Raw genomic sequence first — 17,460 nt, 5'->3', positions numbered from 1 at the left:
CCATTGCTGTTTTTAATAAATAGCTAAACGATCTGAAAAATTTTCCTAACATTTTATTTAAAATAAAATTAAAATTTTTTATTTTCTTTTATGGTAACAATATTATTATACTGATGGATTTTTAAATAATACAAATTAAAAACAAAAAACTCACTTTATGTGCATTCTGGTCAACGAGAAGATAAATACATGCTCAAAATAATTTTCAATACAGGCTAAATTGTAAATTATTTTGTAGTAATTATTTTTATTTAATGTATTTACCCTAACATTATTTCATGTGTTATTGTTTAAATAATTAATACGGACTTTAAACACATCTATTTTTTATCATATAATTTATCTTATATTGATGCGATCTATATAATGAATTTTTATGTATTGATCAGAATAAAAACTTATTTATTCATTTAGTGAACATCTTGAGAAAAAATTCCAAACTAGACTTTATCTGAATGAGACAAGAGAGAATGGGAGAGCTTTAATACTTCTCAATTGATAGAAGTAAGAGGAAGACGACTTTTTTAATCATATTTTTACTGTAAATGAAAAGTAGATCTTTATAAATCTATTAAAACTAAGTCAATAATTGGAATCGCATCATTTAAAAATTTCAATAAACTGAAGAGGGTAAAGTGAACTGAGCATATGGAAATAGAGAGATATCATTTTCTGGGATCTAAATGACCCAAAATAAAAAATTGGTAAAATAATAAATTGATTAATACAAAATAATAAATTGGTGCAACGATTTCACACCAAATGGAAAACTAAAACGCTTTACTGTGTTGTTTCATGATAACACTACATTCACAACTCAAATAATGCTTAACAAAAGTGACTGAAACAGTCACTTAAAAAAGTGAGCACCTATAATACAGATCTGATCTAGGTTTCCGTGATTTTCATTTGTTTCCTAAACTAAACAAATTTTAGATGGCAGAATCATTGGAAATAATGAGATCATAAAAGATGTCAAAAGGTAGATGACGACAAAAACTAGCATTTTTCTATAATGATAAAATAGAAAAACTAGCAACCACAATGTATGTGTTTAAATTTAAATGTTGGACTACATAGAACAGTCATTTTTTTAATGAAAAAGTATTTTTGAATTTCATATTTTAAATTTATTACATTCAAACATTTCTGACTTTTTGGATGACCATTGAAAGGGATTAATACTGTAATTGTGTAAAAACAAATCACATTGATACAGAATTTTGTAATTAAAGCTTTATCTCAATGACCTAACTGTGTCAGTCCACATTAATTTATATTTGAGTTTTAAGTATTTTTTGATTTGAACTACTGTAAAATGTAGACATCCAGGTGAGTCATTTCTGGCTGATAGCATTACTTTCCATTAATTATACAAATTACAAAGAAAAACGGCCAGGAAATTAATAAATACTATACAGTAAAGTATTACATAATATGTCAGCTTTAAAGATTAACTCATTTTATAGCAATGTTTACAATCATTTTAATTTTTTTTCTTTCAGTTTAAATAAAATGATTAATGCCGGTATTCTAGATAAAATTATTTTAAAATACATAAAAGCTGAATATGAAGATAAGTGTGAAGAATGCAAGTTTTTTATAGCTTTTGGTTACCAACATGTATCAATAGTTATACACACTTGGATTGCTGGACTGATATTATCAATAATAATTATGATTGCTGAAAACATTTTTTATTACTATCTTTCATTAAATTTATTTAAAAAAAGAACTAAGAATAATAAACGTTTAGTTACACTTAATCATCTGTTACACAAATCAAAAAATAGTAAAATGCAAACAGTATAAAATAAGAAAAGGTGCATTTTTCTTCATATAGGTTACCTATTATTAATACAAGTACAGCACCCAGAAAAAAAAAACCATGTGATTACTTAATTTTTTTGTCTCACATTCATTAGCAGTCTATGAAATTATTTATATAATATTAAAAGGCTTTTTTAAAATTTACCTATTTAATGGCATTTATTTTACAGTCTGTTTATTTTTTTACTATTATTAAGTTTAGAAGTAAACTAATTGTTAAAACCTGTTTTGCCTAGGAAAACCCTATGTCAAATAAATAAACAATAGAAAAAAATCAAATTTAATAAAAAGAATAGGAAATCAATGATGTAATAAATAAAAGAATACTGTTAATTCTCAGAAGAAATATTTTAAAATTTAATATTTACACATAGTTACACACAACTTAAAAACAACATGAGCTGTTTAATGTGGTTATTTAACATGGTATAATATAGAACAATACAAAACTCAATAACAAAATTAAAAGCACAATAAATGTGTTATCATTTATTCACAACACAGGTGTCAGGTGTACATAAAATTGTATGAATAATTTATGCTGGTATGCCAATTACTTTGCAGAAACTGTGTTGTACATTTTCAGGTGTATTATATTGCGATTCATCCTCAATTTGATAAGAAAATTCTTCAACAGTAGACATCTGCACCTCAGAACACTTCTGAACATATTTTTCAACCGTTATTATCTCACTAAAATTCTGAGGACTAGTTAAGCACTTTTGAATTATTACCTGATCATCAGATTCTCTTTTCGGTGATACTTGAGACTGTTCAACTTTTTGAATATCATTCTGTGTTTGACAATCTATAATAACAATATCAGACGCTTGAAGACTCTCAGGTTTATCTATTGTTTTTCCAATTGTAAAATGACTATGAATGGCATCATAAGATGGCGTAGAAAATTTATCGTGCTTTTCCAAATATGCAAGTGCAGCCTGTAAAGCTTGGCAGCGTGCTTTACATTTGTTACTTTCCCAACTTCTAAATAATGAATCAAATTTTTCTTTTAAATTAGACCAGATTAGAGATTCATCCACATCAGTTGTATCACTTTTAAAAACAAATAATTCATGGAGTTTACAACTTGATTCAGAATTTATTTCATCAAGTTTTTCCTCGACAGTTACTTGTGAACCCTCAGTAACAACAAGCTCTTCATACACATAATTATCCATATTATTCACATCACATAAAGTTACATCTTCAAAAACACAATTGTTATCTTCATTAGTTTCTTCTTTAAATACAGCTTTTTCTGATAACTTTATCCTCTTATGCAAAAACAGATTATCACTCAAATCATTCAAGTCATGATTATGATTATGAACAACAGCAATAACAGTAGGATATTCAGTCCATAAGTAATCTTTAGACCTAGAAAATAAAGGGCATTAATTTTTCTAGATTTTAGTGCAAAGCCTTACATATTTATATACGAATGCTTTATACATCTATATAAAAAGATGTATGATAAGCATACTGAAAGTAAAGGAAGTACTACCACAAGAATAACTAATGAATACATACCATAACATTAATTCATATAAACCCTTAACAATTTTTGGACTTGGATAACAATTGCAGACTGGGGATTTCATAAGTTTTCCCTAGCCTGCTGCATCAACCTAAGATTTGATTTTTCTTATTTTTACAGCAAATGAATCTAGATTTCCATTACATAACAGAGCGAAATTTATATAAAACTTATATTCTTGCAATTTTCTGTTAAATTAATAACAATTTTATCAGATCGGTAAATAATTGCATATTAATATAGATCATGTCAGAAATGAATGGGGAACTCTGTGGTTAAGAAAAATAAACTGCCCCAGCATTTATCTGAGCTAATCAAGGGAAATTGTTATAAAACTATCATAAGATCATCATTAACGGTATTAAAAAGTTAATATGTAAAAGTAATAAATATTGGAAGTAATGGTAAAACAATCTATGAAGATACTAATAAAAAAAATAAGTAAATAAAAAATAAATGATACTAAGGAAGAAAAATGTATTAACACTTTCAATGCTGCCAAAAACATAAAAATTTTATGGAAAAAATATTTTTCAATAGGGGATACAAATTCAAATAAAAACCCATTTTTATTATTGTTTTTAATTTTTTTGTTGTATTTTATTATAATGGACTACGATGGTCATCCATAGTCACTGGTATTTTTAACTTAGTTGATGACTGATGCATGACTATCATAATCCATATGTTAACCGATTTCTTCACAATGTTTCATGAATGCAACAGCTAATAAACAATTCTTTTTCTCTGTAATTTTAAAACTAAAATGTCTAATTGGAGATTATATTATGGTTATATGTAAATGTAGATTATATATTGATTTCACCCATGAGTTATTCAATCTGCAAATGCCATCGACCTGAAAGTGCTCGATAGATTTCTTCTTTTTTTTGACGACTTTTTAGATAAAATATTGATTTTTCTATTACATATGCTGTGTACATAAATGTGACATGTTTGAATTAAGGGTTAAAAATAATTAACAATGAACAGTTTGGTACATACTTTCATTTATTTAGCTTTTTTTTATAGATACTTAAATTATACTGTTAAAAAGTTTTACTCTGCATACTTGTCTATTTGTAAAACACAAAAAAAAAAACTACAAATTTTGAATGAAAGTTTTTTTCAATAAATTAATAATTACTTCCAAAGAACAATAGACAATAAAATATTTTAAAAGTAAATGACAGAAATAGTTCTATTATAATACATTTTGTATGTTGTTTGTATTATGTGAATAATACAAACAACACATAAAATAAACATTACACATATATTTGAAAAAAAAAAGTTTAGAAAAAAGTTGAAAAATAACAATTCAAAATTTATAGATATTATAAAACGTATATAAAAAATAACATTATAAAAAATTATGTACAAAAAAATGAATTTTATGGTCACATATTGAAAAGAAAGAAAAAGGCATAAAACAGATGCAATGTTTACAAGAATAGTTTTGTGATGTTCTTCAAAACATTTACCGAGACACAAGGCTGGTAACCCAGGGCAAACTGGGCAGTGATACACCGTGTCTTTTCTGATTTTTTTACCTGCACATTCCCTACATTTTTTTTGGGGTACTCTCTTCTGTCCTTTATATAGGAAAACTTTTGAGATATGTTGCTGTATAGCAGTACTTTTTCACTGAGAAGGAACAGCTGTTGGACATTGGTGTGTTGGATTACATGACATGGTTAAGGATCTAATGACAGGATCACAGAATGTTTTTAAGAAATAATTAGGGTGTGATTTTAAAAATAAAAAATATCTGTTCATCAAAATCAGATGGCATATATGAAATCCCAGTTTATTATACCATTTTAGGATTTTTCTTTCTATTGGATAATAGACAGTCATCTGATCTAAACGATCAATGCCTCCCATGAATTTATTGTATTTAACCACAGCCTCTGGTTTAACGGTTTTATCCCCTCGCTTGTTCGGGACACTGATCACTTGATTCCCAAATTCAGAACTGATCATAATGACATCTCTTTTGTCCTTCCATTTTAACATGCAAACAGCATCATCTGAGAATAAGGCTTCTACTTCACCTTTTTTTATTTTTTTTTGCAAACATCAGACAGGTTCTCTTTTGGTTTGAACTTAGGTACCTGTACTGTAAGTTTTTCCTTTCTAAAAGCTCATAGACCACCACTGTAGTAGTTTTTCATGAAGAGAGAGCATCCATCGTCCAATCATCCCTCCATGATTTTACATACTACATTTTCTGTGTGACCTGGACCACCAACTTCTTCATCGGAAGCTCCAGTGAATACAATGCACCTTAAAACAAAACCAGAAACTTCTGTTAATATACATATTTTTATTCCGTATTGATGTCACTTATATTTAATACAAATATGGAAAAGTAGTTTCTCGCTCCAAAGTACCATAGACTGATCAATGCATAAATTTTGTGCAGGGATAATCGTTTCGTCTGCTACTTTATGGAAAAGGTTTAGTAATGGACATAATTTGTATAGTCTGTCAGCTGGTGTAGGTTCATCTGGGCTAGGAGTTTTGGCAAAGTGTAGTGAGTGTAATACTGCAGCAAACCTGTCATGGCTCATACAGCTTTTGAAAAATGAAAGATCGTGTAGTTTTTTTTTTTTTTGTCTTTAGTCATTTGACTGGTTTGATGCAGCTCTCCAAGATTCCCTATCTAGTGCTAGTCGTTTCATTTCAGTATACCCTCTACATCCTACATCCCTAACAATTTGTTTTACATATTCCAAATGTGGCCTGCCTACACAATTTTTCCCTTCTACCTGTCCTTCCAATATTAAAGCGACTATTCCAGGATGCCTTAGTATGTGGCCTATAAGTCTGTCTCTTCTTTTAACTATACTTTTCCAAATGCTTCTTTCTTCATCTAGTTGCCGCAATACCTCTTCATTTGTCACTTTATCCACCCATCTGATTTTTAACATTCTCCTATAGCACCAGATTTCAAAAGCTTCTAATCTTTTCTTCTCAGATACTCCGATTGTCCAAGTTTCACTTCCATATAAAGCGACACTCCAAACATACACTTTCAAAAATATTTTCCTGACATTTAAATTAATTTTTGATGTAAACAAATTATATCTCTTACTGAAGGCTCGTTTAGCTTGTGCTATTCGGCATTCTATATCGCTCCTGCTTCGTCCATCTTTAGTAATTCTACTTCCCAAATAACAAAATTCTTCTAACTCCATAATCTTTTCTCCTCCTATTTTCACATTCAGTGATCCATCTTTGTTATTTCTACTACATTTCATTACTTTTGTTTTGTTCTTGTTTATTTTCACGCGATAGTTCTTGCGTAGGACTTCATCTATGCCGTTCATTGTTTCTTCTAAATCCTTTTTACTCTCGGCTAGAATTACTATATCATCAGCAAATCGTAGCATCTTTATCTTTTCACCTTGTACTGTTACTCCGAATCTAAATTGTTCTTTAACATCATTAACTGCTAGTTCCATGTAAAGATTAAAAAGTAACGGAGATAGGGAACATCCTTGTCAGACTCCCTTTCTTATTACGGCTTCTTTCTTATGTTCTTCAATTGTTACTGTTGCTGTTTGGTTCCTGTACATGTTAGCAATTGTTCTTTTATCTCTGTATCTGAACCCTAATTTTTTTAAAATGCTGAACATTTTATTCCAGTCTACATTATCGAATGCCTTTTCTAGGTCTATAAACGCCAAGTATGTTGGTTTGTTTTTCTTTAATCTTCCTTGTTTACGCCATTCTGGCATAAAGTTTCCGTTATTTTCTACGAATTCCAAGCTAGGGTGGGTCTCGTTGTATTATTACTGGAATGTTAAACTTCGCTTTGTTTCGAATTTTTGTGTCTGTCAAATTCATCTGTTTCTATTATTTTCTTGTGTTCGACCCTCCCTCCGTCATACTTAGCGACTGCGTCCATTCTTCTATCGAGTTATTTTTGTCTACCCTTTTCATATTCATACACCCGTTATTCTTTCGTCCCCTTACTAATACATGCACACATCTCCTGTCTTTTACACACACTCTCTCCTGTCCACTACCTGGATCTGGTTACCCCCTTTTTCTTTCGCCATCTTTTCGGCAGAGTAGATCCAACATCTCACCAGTGCAGTCGCCTATGGCCATACTCTTCTGCAAACTTTGTGGTAACATTCTCATTCAAGCAGAATCTCAAAACTCGTCACTACACATCTGAGATTCTACGCATCATTCTACCACCAAACCACATCACACCTCTGTATTCCTGATACACCCGTGCGGACTACGCCCAGGATTACATAGGTATTCATCTGTACTTGCTTTTACGAGTTCATCTCTGGCTAATATTTGTGTGTGATACAGGCAAGTGTAAATTATTCATAATTATTCATATTAAACGTTTATGTTATCCTTATTCATGTGCAGCCCATTTTATGGGTTATTAAATGCAAACTATCGTTCTCATCAAATCTACTTTTAATTTAAACACTACTTCAGAATCATAAAACTTATGTGCAATATATTTCATATATTATTATTGATAACAATTATTACATTTCGTGTTGTTCATCAAAAGTTCGTGTTCAAACGTCAGTAACTCAGAGCAAATTACCTTTACTTGAAAGGTTTATTGCAATCAACTCTCTCATTTAATCTAATTTAACTTGTTAATCGCCGAGATTAATTCTTACCTATTCATGCACCGAATTCATATTCTCTTAAATTAATCTAAAGAGAATTACTCCGGATATGACGTTATGTTTTTGTGCTTCTTCGTAACTTAATACTTTCAAGAAAACTTACCATTACAATAAATTCTATTTATATTATTATTTATTTTAATGTGTTTATATTGTGATTTAACGCATTCTATATTGAAATTATTGTAAACAACTCTCTTATTTTTCGACTCTGTTACACTGTGTATTTATAAAGTTTTATTCATGTATTTTTGTATTTAACAGCATTATTCATTTGTTAATTCAGCTGATATATTAAGTAGTATTAAGTTATGATAATTATAACATAAATTCATTTGGTTTCAATAAAGTCCAATTTCTTTTGGCAAATACTAGCTGTGTGTTTTTTGTCAACATATCATTCAATAAATTCCACCGATCTATTGTTTCTCCCATTTCATCCTCTTCTTCCTCTATAACACCATTTTCTAATTCATTTCCTCCATATAACTCTTCAATATATGAAAATAACTAAAACAAATAAAAATAACTATTTATAAAAGTAATAACCATTGAAAAGTATTATTTTTCATGTTACACAATAACATAAGTTTTTGTACTCTCAGCAAACATGAAACACACCTGACATAAATTTTTGTATTCTTGTACACTTCTGAATATAGGAAATAATCGTCATTATATAGCATAAGTAATAAATAGTATCATAATAAAATAGTTTGAATCAAGTATATAAAAAATATAACATGTAATTAGAAATAAGCTATAAAAAACTTGACTGATGTGGATTTTTTTTTTGAGATTTAAAAGGTTTATTGCAATTGAATATATTTATGCAAATAATAATAATAATACATCAACAAATTCATTGAATTTAAAAGTAATGAAACAGTGTTTTATTTAAAAAATGATATTAGTTAAAACAAACTGAAAAAAATGTAATAAGGTAATACAGAAGAAAAATCAAAAGTAAAACACAGTTTAAGAATATAAAACACAGTATAATCTGATTTTGAAATATAAAATTATGGTAAAATTAATAAAGACAAGAAATTATGTCAGAAAGTAATACAGAGTAGTGTAGTAATAAATACTACATATTGCTAAAAAAATAAATTATAATAATTGACTTACCTGATAAGTTAACTTGTATTTAAATCTTGTGTCTTGAAATTAGATTAAATTAAAATATTCTTGAATAATTTTCACTACACTTAAAAAAACACATTAAAATTAAAAACACAAAACAATGAAAAAAAACCCAGTAAACAGTTTATATAAAAGACACGGTAAAAGTGTAGTGGTCTACATGTAAAGGAAATCTTACCGGATGGCTGTGAGTACCAACTTTGTAAAAATGACAGCAAGCGAAACAAAAAAAAATATAATATGTGCATAAAAAAGGACGACGATGGTAGTCCACAATGTGTGACGTGTTAATATAAATTACCTAAGCATACTGTTTTTTGTACAAAAATGAAGAAAAACCAGTTTTTTTTTAAATTTTTAATTAGCATTAAAATTCATTGAATAATATTAGTTCTCCAAAGAAAATCTTTAATTTTATTTTAAATTAATTGGTGTAAAGATTCTTCATATGAATGACTACTTTAACAAAAATGATAACAAAAACAAAATAAGGTCTCTTCTTGTATATGGAGGTGTAATGTGCTAGTTGTATTAAACAAATAGTTTTGTAGTCTGGTTTGATAAAAGTAGATATTTTTTTTTTTTTAAGGAATAAATAATTTTTTAAACTAAGGCTGGGCATTCATAATTACAAACACACGAATAAATTAAAAAAATTATTTATTAAATAAATTTTATTTATTTTAATGCAACTAAAGATGCAGGATATCGTGAAAACTGGTTATTCAAAATTAAAAAGGTAAATTTAACTTATCTAATTACTGTGTTTTGGTGGTTTTATATTTCAAATAATATTAAATTTTATTAGCATAGTGGTCAAAATATTACTGAATTATTTAAATAGTCAAAAATTATTATTAAATAATAATATTTTAATAATGATAAAAGACTCACGGCTTTATTAAGAAAATTCAAAGTGAAACAGTACGATTTCAACGTTGCATATGAAATCAATTTCATGTCCTATGAGAAATTATAACTTAACTAGGCAGCCAAAAATTTTACATTATGAGTACTGCAGAACAATTATCATTAATTATTATACGGACCATGAGTAGAAATGTTATATCTGCCCAAGAAGTAAAATATGATTTATTCAAAGTTTTGAAGTTAAAGGTCACTGTACTCCATCCAGTATATTTTTTAAATCCAGAAAATTTTGATTTGAAAGTAGTAATGTAGAGAAAAAAATACATGTTGAGATTTTACAGTTTTTATCTGAAAAAACTGTACTATTAAAAAATAATATTAAAATGGAGTCTGGAGGTCCTGGGTTCAAACCCTGGTCAGGCATGGCATTTTTCACAGGCTACATTTCCATATTCCACACACAAACTTCAAGCTTATGTGGTGATATCATCAAGCAAAAAAAAGAAAAGGAAAAAATAAATTTTCAGCTGATTTTGGTAATATAATTTTTATTCAATCTTGAATCACTGTGATATACAGGATACTTCTAGTTACAATAACAAAATAATACTTCTGTTATAATGTTTGAAGAACATTAATTTATAGAAAAATAAAAATATTAAAAAAAAGACAACTTTATAAATGAGACAACTAATATAAATTATAAAACAAAATAAACATTTTTTTTAAAAATCATACATATTTGAAAAGAATGTAGTTTTAGATGAAAAATTTAAATTATTTGAAATGCTACTTTAGGAGATTTACTTTTAAGGGCTCTAATCTCAACTAAAAGTTTTACAAAAGTACATTACAAAGTTTACATTAAAAAGTACAGGTGGCATTAAATTAGTGGATTGCTAGAAGTATTTTGAGATTTGTGTGAATTTGCTTAATGTGATTGACAAAAATAAACAATTTACAAATTGTATTGTTTTTCCTAACAAAAATATAATTAGTTTAGAAGATCTAAGTGATAAATGAATGGGAAGTAATCGACTATAGATGGATTAGTAGGAGGAGGACTTTTTGCCTAGAATCCTAGAAGTCCAGCTTTAGCATTATTAATTCCTGCAGGAAATAATTAAAAATATAGGGTATTAAAAAAAAAATGTCTAACTTATAAACCTATAAAATCATATTTCAATACTGCTATTACTGTTACACGGGACATTATTAAACAGACTTAAGCTAAAAATAAAGTCTAAAAAAAATAGATTTTATGAGACGTAAGAGACTTATTTTATAGAATAGACACTTAATGCTGCTAGTTTGGCTTGTTTGTGAAACTTCTGGCTAGGAAGACAGGACACCTTGGTCAATACCATGGCATACTGAAAGGCAGCTAAAAGTTGTCAACATAGCATAATCATGGTTGATTGGAAGAAATAAATGATAAGGAGTGAGAAGGGGAAGAAAGGGGATGATTAACCACAGAGGGGCTTCTCTGGTCAGGTTAGAAACATACTAGTTGTATTAATATACTCTACTTTTACAGTAAATAAAAACCAACAAATTGGCTTTACAAAACAACTACCGTCTGATACCTTTCAAGAATAACAGAACCATGAGGTTTAAATTAGTCTTAACACATAAATTTTTTTTTTTTTTAATAAGTACTGTTTTAACTTTGTTGCTGATTTAAACTTCTTTAATGGATAATGCTTATATAGCAAATTTATCTGTCGTCATCTGTTGGCAGCAATAGTTCAGTTATACACACATTAGTTGTCACATGTAACCTAATTGAAATGAATGCTAAAATAAATAGTTTTGTGGAGTGTGATGATTAAATCTGCTGGTGAAATCCACAAACAAATTTTTTATACTATGGATCAAATGTTATGTACATGAATATTATGTTGAGCGTTATTGTTCGTTTCAAGAAAGCAGGATCAATATTCATAACCAGGAATATAACGTCACCATTCTATAATAACAAATGATTTGTTGGGAAAATTAAAAATCTGTGAAAATAATTTACAGTTCACAAAAATTATCAAAAGAATTTCAAAATATTTTGCATTGGTTTTCAAAATTTTAGCAGAAAATCTGGGTTAGAAAATTGTGTGCCAGGTAGGTGCCGAAAATGTTGACAAATGGACACAAGGAAAAACATCTTGTAGCAACAAAAACATTTCTCAAACGCTACCAAAATTAAGGAGATTAACTGCTTAATCACACTATAACAAGATGAGACTCAGATATCATACATTAATGATGAAACAAGGCAATAATCAATGCAGTGATAGCATTCATTACTTTCAAGGGGAAAGAAGTTTAAGCAAGGGGATTAAGACAGTATATTAGGCATTATTTTCTGGGATGATTTGTCATCCCAGAAAATCTTGTAAACTAATATGTATTGTAGAAATATTAAAACAAACTCTGATTTGCTATGCAGAACAAAAGACATAGGAAACTAGTCAATGGCATTTTGTTTCTGCACAATATTCGATCACTACTGTAACAAAAACCATTCAAGAATTAATGTGACTGCTGGAAAATCTTTGGACATCCATGTACAGTCCCAACTGCACATCTAGCAACTATTACAGTTTTCTACATTTAAAACAGTGGCTTAAATGTACTAACTTTTGTTTTTATATCAAAGCAGCCATTATTTTTAAAATATGCCTATAAAAAATAAATTAATTTAATTATAGTTACCGTCTACGTCGATTTTCTGCAGATGCTTTAATTGTAACTTTAAGCACAGCTTGACAACCTGTATGCTTTTTATGAGCTTTTTTATTTCTCACATGGCTATTAGGATATGTGTTATGTTGACATCTATAAATTGCCTAAAATATAAAAAAAGCATCACAGTTTATAAAAGGTCAATAAATGTAAATAATATTAAACTATAATAAAACAATACTCACTTTATACAAAACTACTTTTCCAGTTCTTGGCCTTGTGACACAAGTGCGTAAACCAACATTATTCAATAGTTCATAAGGTTTTAACCAGTTTTCAAGAAAATCTTCTTTATCTTTGCATCGGCAACGGACAATGGCTTCAAATTTTTCACGTGTCCCATTAATATTAATAATTTTAGTACCAGCTGGAAAGAGTTCCTAAGAACAAAAGAAATATTGTTATTTCACTTACATAGTCACATTAAAATATAACACCAAAACACACTTAAAGAATTCATATTTAAAAAATGCAAAACATAATAATGTTAAATATTAAGTAAACCATGACATTAAACAATTGTTTTCAATAACAAATTGAATTAAATTTATTAATTATAACATTTTTAAAACTTAAAATTCATAATGTTTTCAGTCATTAACAGTGTTCTATTTCTCACTCTGGCAATGGAAATCAATGAACATAAAGAAGCAAACAGTTGGATATTACACAAATAGCCAGAAAAGTACTAATATGTAATAAGAGAAAAAAAAAGTGTTTTTGCTCTTATTACTGCCAATATTTTTTAATTGTTCTGTCACAAGAATATCAAATATTTTGATTATTGTAACAAGAATCCAATCCTACTACCTTCTTAATGAATATAGAAGGTATTAATAAATGTAAACAGAATAAATATTTAAATATTATTATTTAGTAAAGTATTTAATACAACAAAGTTTATATAATTCTAATCCAGGGATCTCATACATTGGATATAAGTCTGTTAAGTACAGAGGCTGCAAACAACTGCTATTTATCACACAAAATATGACATTACAATTTCCTGTAAAGACAGAATAACAAAAAATTAATTATATGAATTCTGTTCAGAAAATAACCAAACTTTATTTTTTAACCTTTATTATTAATTTTACAGATTATTGGTCCTTGTCCCCTTCAAAGCACTCCCCTTTCCTATTTACACACTTATCCCAATGGTGTTTCTACTTCGTGAAGCAGTCCTGGATAGCTTCACTTGAAATGGCCTTTAAGGTCCATGACAAATTTGCTTTACTGTCATCAATAGTCTAAAAACACCATCCTTTCATCACTGATTTTAATTTCTGAAATAAAAAAAAATTGCAAGGACACAGGTCTGGTGAGTAGCGAGGCTGAGGGAGGAAAGTCATCTATCTGATTTTTGGCACAAAACTGACGAATTGACAACACAGAGTACAGGCGCACGATCATGGTAAAGGAATCATGAATAGTCTCGCTACAACTCTGGGTCTCTTTTTGCAGATTTTTTCATGTAATTGTTGTAAAACACCTTGAAAGTTTGCACGGTTTATTGCTTTACCTTGAGGCAAGAATTCAAAATGCACAATTCCATTAAAATCGAAAAAAACAGAGAGCATCACTTTAACACTGGATCAAGACTGACATGCTTTTTGAGGACTTGAAGATCCTTTGCCAATCCACTGTGACGAATGAACTTTTGTCCCACTGTCATAGCTGTAAACCTGGTTTTCATCTCCCACAATGATCCTGTGCATTAATGCTTAATCATCATCAGCTTGTTGAATAAGTTGCCAACAAACGTCCACTCAATGCTCTTTCTGCTGTTCAGTTACCAAACGAGGAACAAACTTTGCTGTAACTCAAAATATGTTCAAATTTTCAGTTAAAATGTCATGGCATGATCCAATTGAGATGCTAACCTCTTCTGCAAGTTCTCTGGCAGCCAAAAGGCGATTTGCACGTACCAGATCATTTATTTTCTAAACATTGGAGACATCAGTTGAGGTCAAAGGCCTTCTTGGTCGAGGGTCATCTTAAGTTGACTGATGACCGCTTTTAAATCATGTAGACAGTTTGTAACATAGCGTACGACCCAAAGCATCAACTTTGTAAGCTTGTTTCAGAAGTTGAAACTTTCTGTGATAGTTTTCTGCAGTTTCACGCCAAATTTTACATTGTATCTTTGCTCCTGAAAATCACACATTACAAAAATCGCTACTAACACTAACATGTTGCACTCAAATAACAATAACCTGAAAAATAAATGAGACATCAACAATCCAACAACATGTGGTTACAGAGGAGGTTATGCAGAACACAATGCTGCCAACTGCATGTCACTAAATATCTTGATTGGCGTGTAATTAACTATGTTCAGTTATTTTCTGAACAGATCTTACATGGTATAATAATAGTTATGGAACTAAAGAATGCAAATAACATAGAAAATAGTCATTAAAATCAGGAACCTAACTTCCATATAACAATTGTCTACAAACTCCAACTCCAATCTCTTAATTGGCTGGAAAAGTTGATGAACCAATATTTTTAACTGCCAATTTATAGTGGTGATGTTAAATCACCTCACATTTTGGAAATATATAAGCCTGACCTGACTGGTAAGCTAATTGTTAATTGGGCCACAGAAAAATAATCTACATTTGATTTTAACATGGTAAAAACATGGTTTAAAATTTAGAAACAAAATTATTTACAAAGATGATGTGCAATCAAAAGTTAAGTATCTTGGCATATGTTGTTATGGTAGTGCTAATTATCAATAAACAAGAAAAAGAGTCGCTCTATTGTAATTTTTAAATTTTATCATGTGTTTTGTTATAATATGGCACCTTTCACCTGAGTTATGTCATTTACAAGTTACACAGCACCCTCACCAAAACTTTTGTAATTCAATATCGCAAAAGTGTTATATACATAATTTTTGGACTAAATAATTGGTTATTGTGTATAATTATTGACTCAGCCTAACAATCTGACAATTTAATATTTAAGGTTAATTAGACAAGGTTAGCAAGCAAAGCGAGCACAAAGTTATGTTTGTAGATATCATACAAAGTTCAGAAACTAATTTAATTTAATTTAATTTTTGTAATTTAATCATGCTAACGTTTCACTATAATTTATCAGTAACTGAAATTGGTTGAACAATTTCAATGAAGTTAGGAATGAAAAATAAACATTTGATATGGATTATATGAAAAAGAAAAAATGTAAACACAAAAGTATTGATACAAATTCAAAACATTACCCTCGCCACTACAGGAATATGCAATCTTTGATTTTAAAATATTTATAAATCAAGAACTACAATTAAGTGGCCCTTTTTTTTGTATATTTACAATCAGCATGGTGAAAACAGCAACATATAGCAAGATTTATTAACTTATGAATGCAAGTCATCTTACTAAATAATTACAAAAATTTATTTTATTTTTCATGTTACAGAACATTATTTTGTTGGTAATATTGTTTAGTCAGTAAAGCTGGCAAATACAATCGATTCCCTAATAGCAGATATGTAATCCACGTAATGAACATCATACTCGCATCTCATATAAAGTATATAGCAAGGAGGAAGTTGAAAGATAGATCTATTATACTACAAAATTAATAACAATGTTCTTAAGTTAAATTACTAATTTAATATGAATTAAAAAATATTGTGGTTTATTCTGCTATTACCTTTATTTCAGTTTTTTTTCTTATTAGCATGATAATTTCAAACTAGACAAAATTTGTTGACTAAACTATGTTCAAAAGTTAAATTTGTTGACATAAATTCAATTTAGGTAATCACTATTCTAATGATAATACTGCCCTGAACATTTTCAGATTGATCAGAATAAAATAAATTGAGTCCAGCTTGTTTGGGAGTGACCTTTTCAATTGCAATCATTAGTACAGTTTCTGAATTACAGTAACAATAAACCAATTAATCTTACATCTATAAATTTTCTAATTTGGCAAATAATGATACATTTTTACACATTAACATATACAAGTTATTAACTTTAATACTTTTGTATATTCTGTACAAGTAAAACTTAGTTGTGTTAAAATAGTTAATTAGTTACATCTTAAATTTAATTATATTGTAGTTAATATATATGTCATATATTTGAAAGATTGTACTGGATTTTCTCTTAAAGTTTTTTTTTATGTTACTACAGTTGTAATATTTAAGATATAAACTGACATCTTAATGCAAATTAAGTGATGCTAAGACATTTTGCACTAATGCTTGTAATGTTTACCAATAAAATGAATCTTACTTTAAACAAAACTATGATGAACTATATAAATTATATTTACAAAAACCAGTAAATGAGGGTGTAAACAAAACAAGTATAACAATATGTTTGAAAATGTTCAATGTAAGTAAAGATTTTAAACAAATTACACAATCCAACATATTACCTTGAACTCTTCGAATTTTACATCCATCATAAAAAGTTAACTTTCATCACATTACTGTTACATTCAACCGCTGGCACGTAGTTATAGGTTAAGTTCATTATAAATCCACTGTCAAATGATATTAGTTGTGAAAATACGTTTTGAAGAACACACTGAATAGCTAGCGCCTCATACGGTTAAATAATATATTAGGGCCACTTACATAAAATTCACCACTAAAACATTAGATGCCAAAAAGTAACAATCATTTCAGGGAAA

At 28.7% G+C, this 17,460-nt stretch overlaps 1 protein-coding gene across 1 annotated transcript; it reads right to left on the bottom strand.

Moving 5' to 3' along the window:
- Positions 1-2,163: 2,163 nt before the first annotated feature.
- On the bottom strand, positions 2,164-17,356 carry LOC142326236 (uncharacterized). The gene is made up of 4 exons (XM_075368543.1): positions 17,203-17,356; positions 12,987-13,181; positions 12,772-12,905; positions 2,164-3,210 (listed from the first exon to the last, which is right to left on the bottom strand). Exons 1-4 carry the CDS (start codon positions 17,230-17,232, stop codon positions 2,367-2,369), a joined length of 1,203 nt encoding a protein of 400 aa, XP_075224658.1. The 5' UTR covers positions 17,233-17,356; the 3' UTR covers positions 2,164-2,366.
- Positions 17,357-17,460: the final 104 nt, after the last annotated feature.

The sequence above is a fragment of the Lycorma delicatula genome, chromosome 6 (genome assembly GCF_047948215.1).
Source record: "Lycorma delicatula isolate Av1 chromosome 6, ASM4794821v1, whole genome shotgun sequence".
In the NCBI taxonomy this organism is placed as follows: Eukaryota; Metazoa; Arthropoda; class Insecta; order Hemiptera; family Fulgoridae; genus Lycorma; species Lycorma delicatula.
The sequence above is the reverse complement of the archived record's forward strand: the minus strand, read 5'-3'. Positions and strand labels throughout refer to the sequence as shown.

Bases quoted from the DNA above. Each gene is read 5' to 3' on its own strand.
- LOC142326236 (XM_075368543.1), bottom strand. From the start codon at position 17,232: ATGATGGATGTAAAATTCGAAGAGTTCAAG. The intron at 13,182-17,202 runs GTAATATGTTGG...TTTTGTTCTTAG, and splicing joins TAAAATTCGAAGAGTTCAAG to GAACTCTTTCCAGCTGGTAC. The intron at 12,906-12,986 runs GTGAGTATTGTT...TTTATATTTTAG, and splicing joins GAAAAGTAGTTTTGTATAAA to GCAATTTATAGATGTCAACA.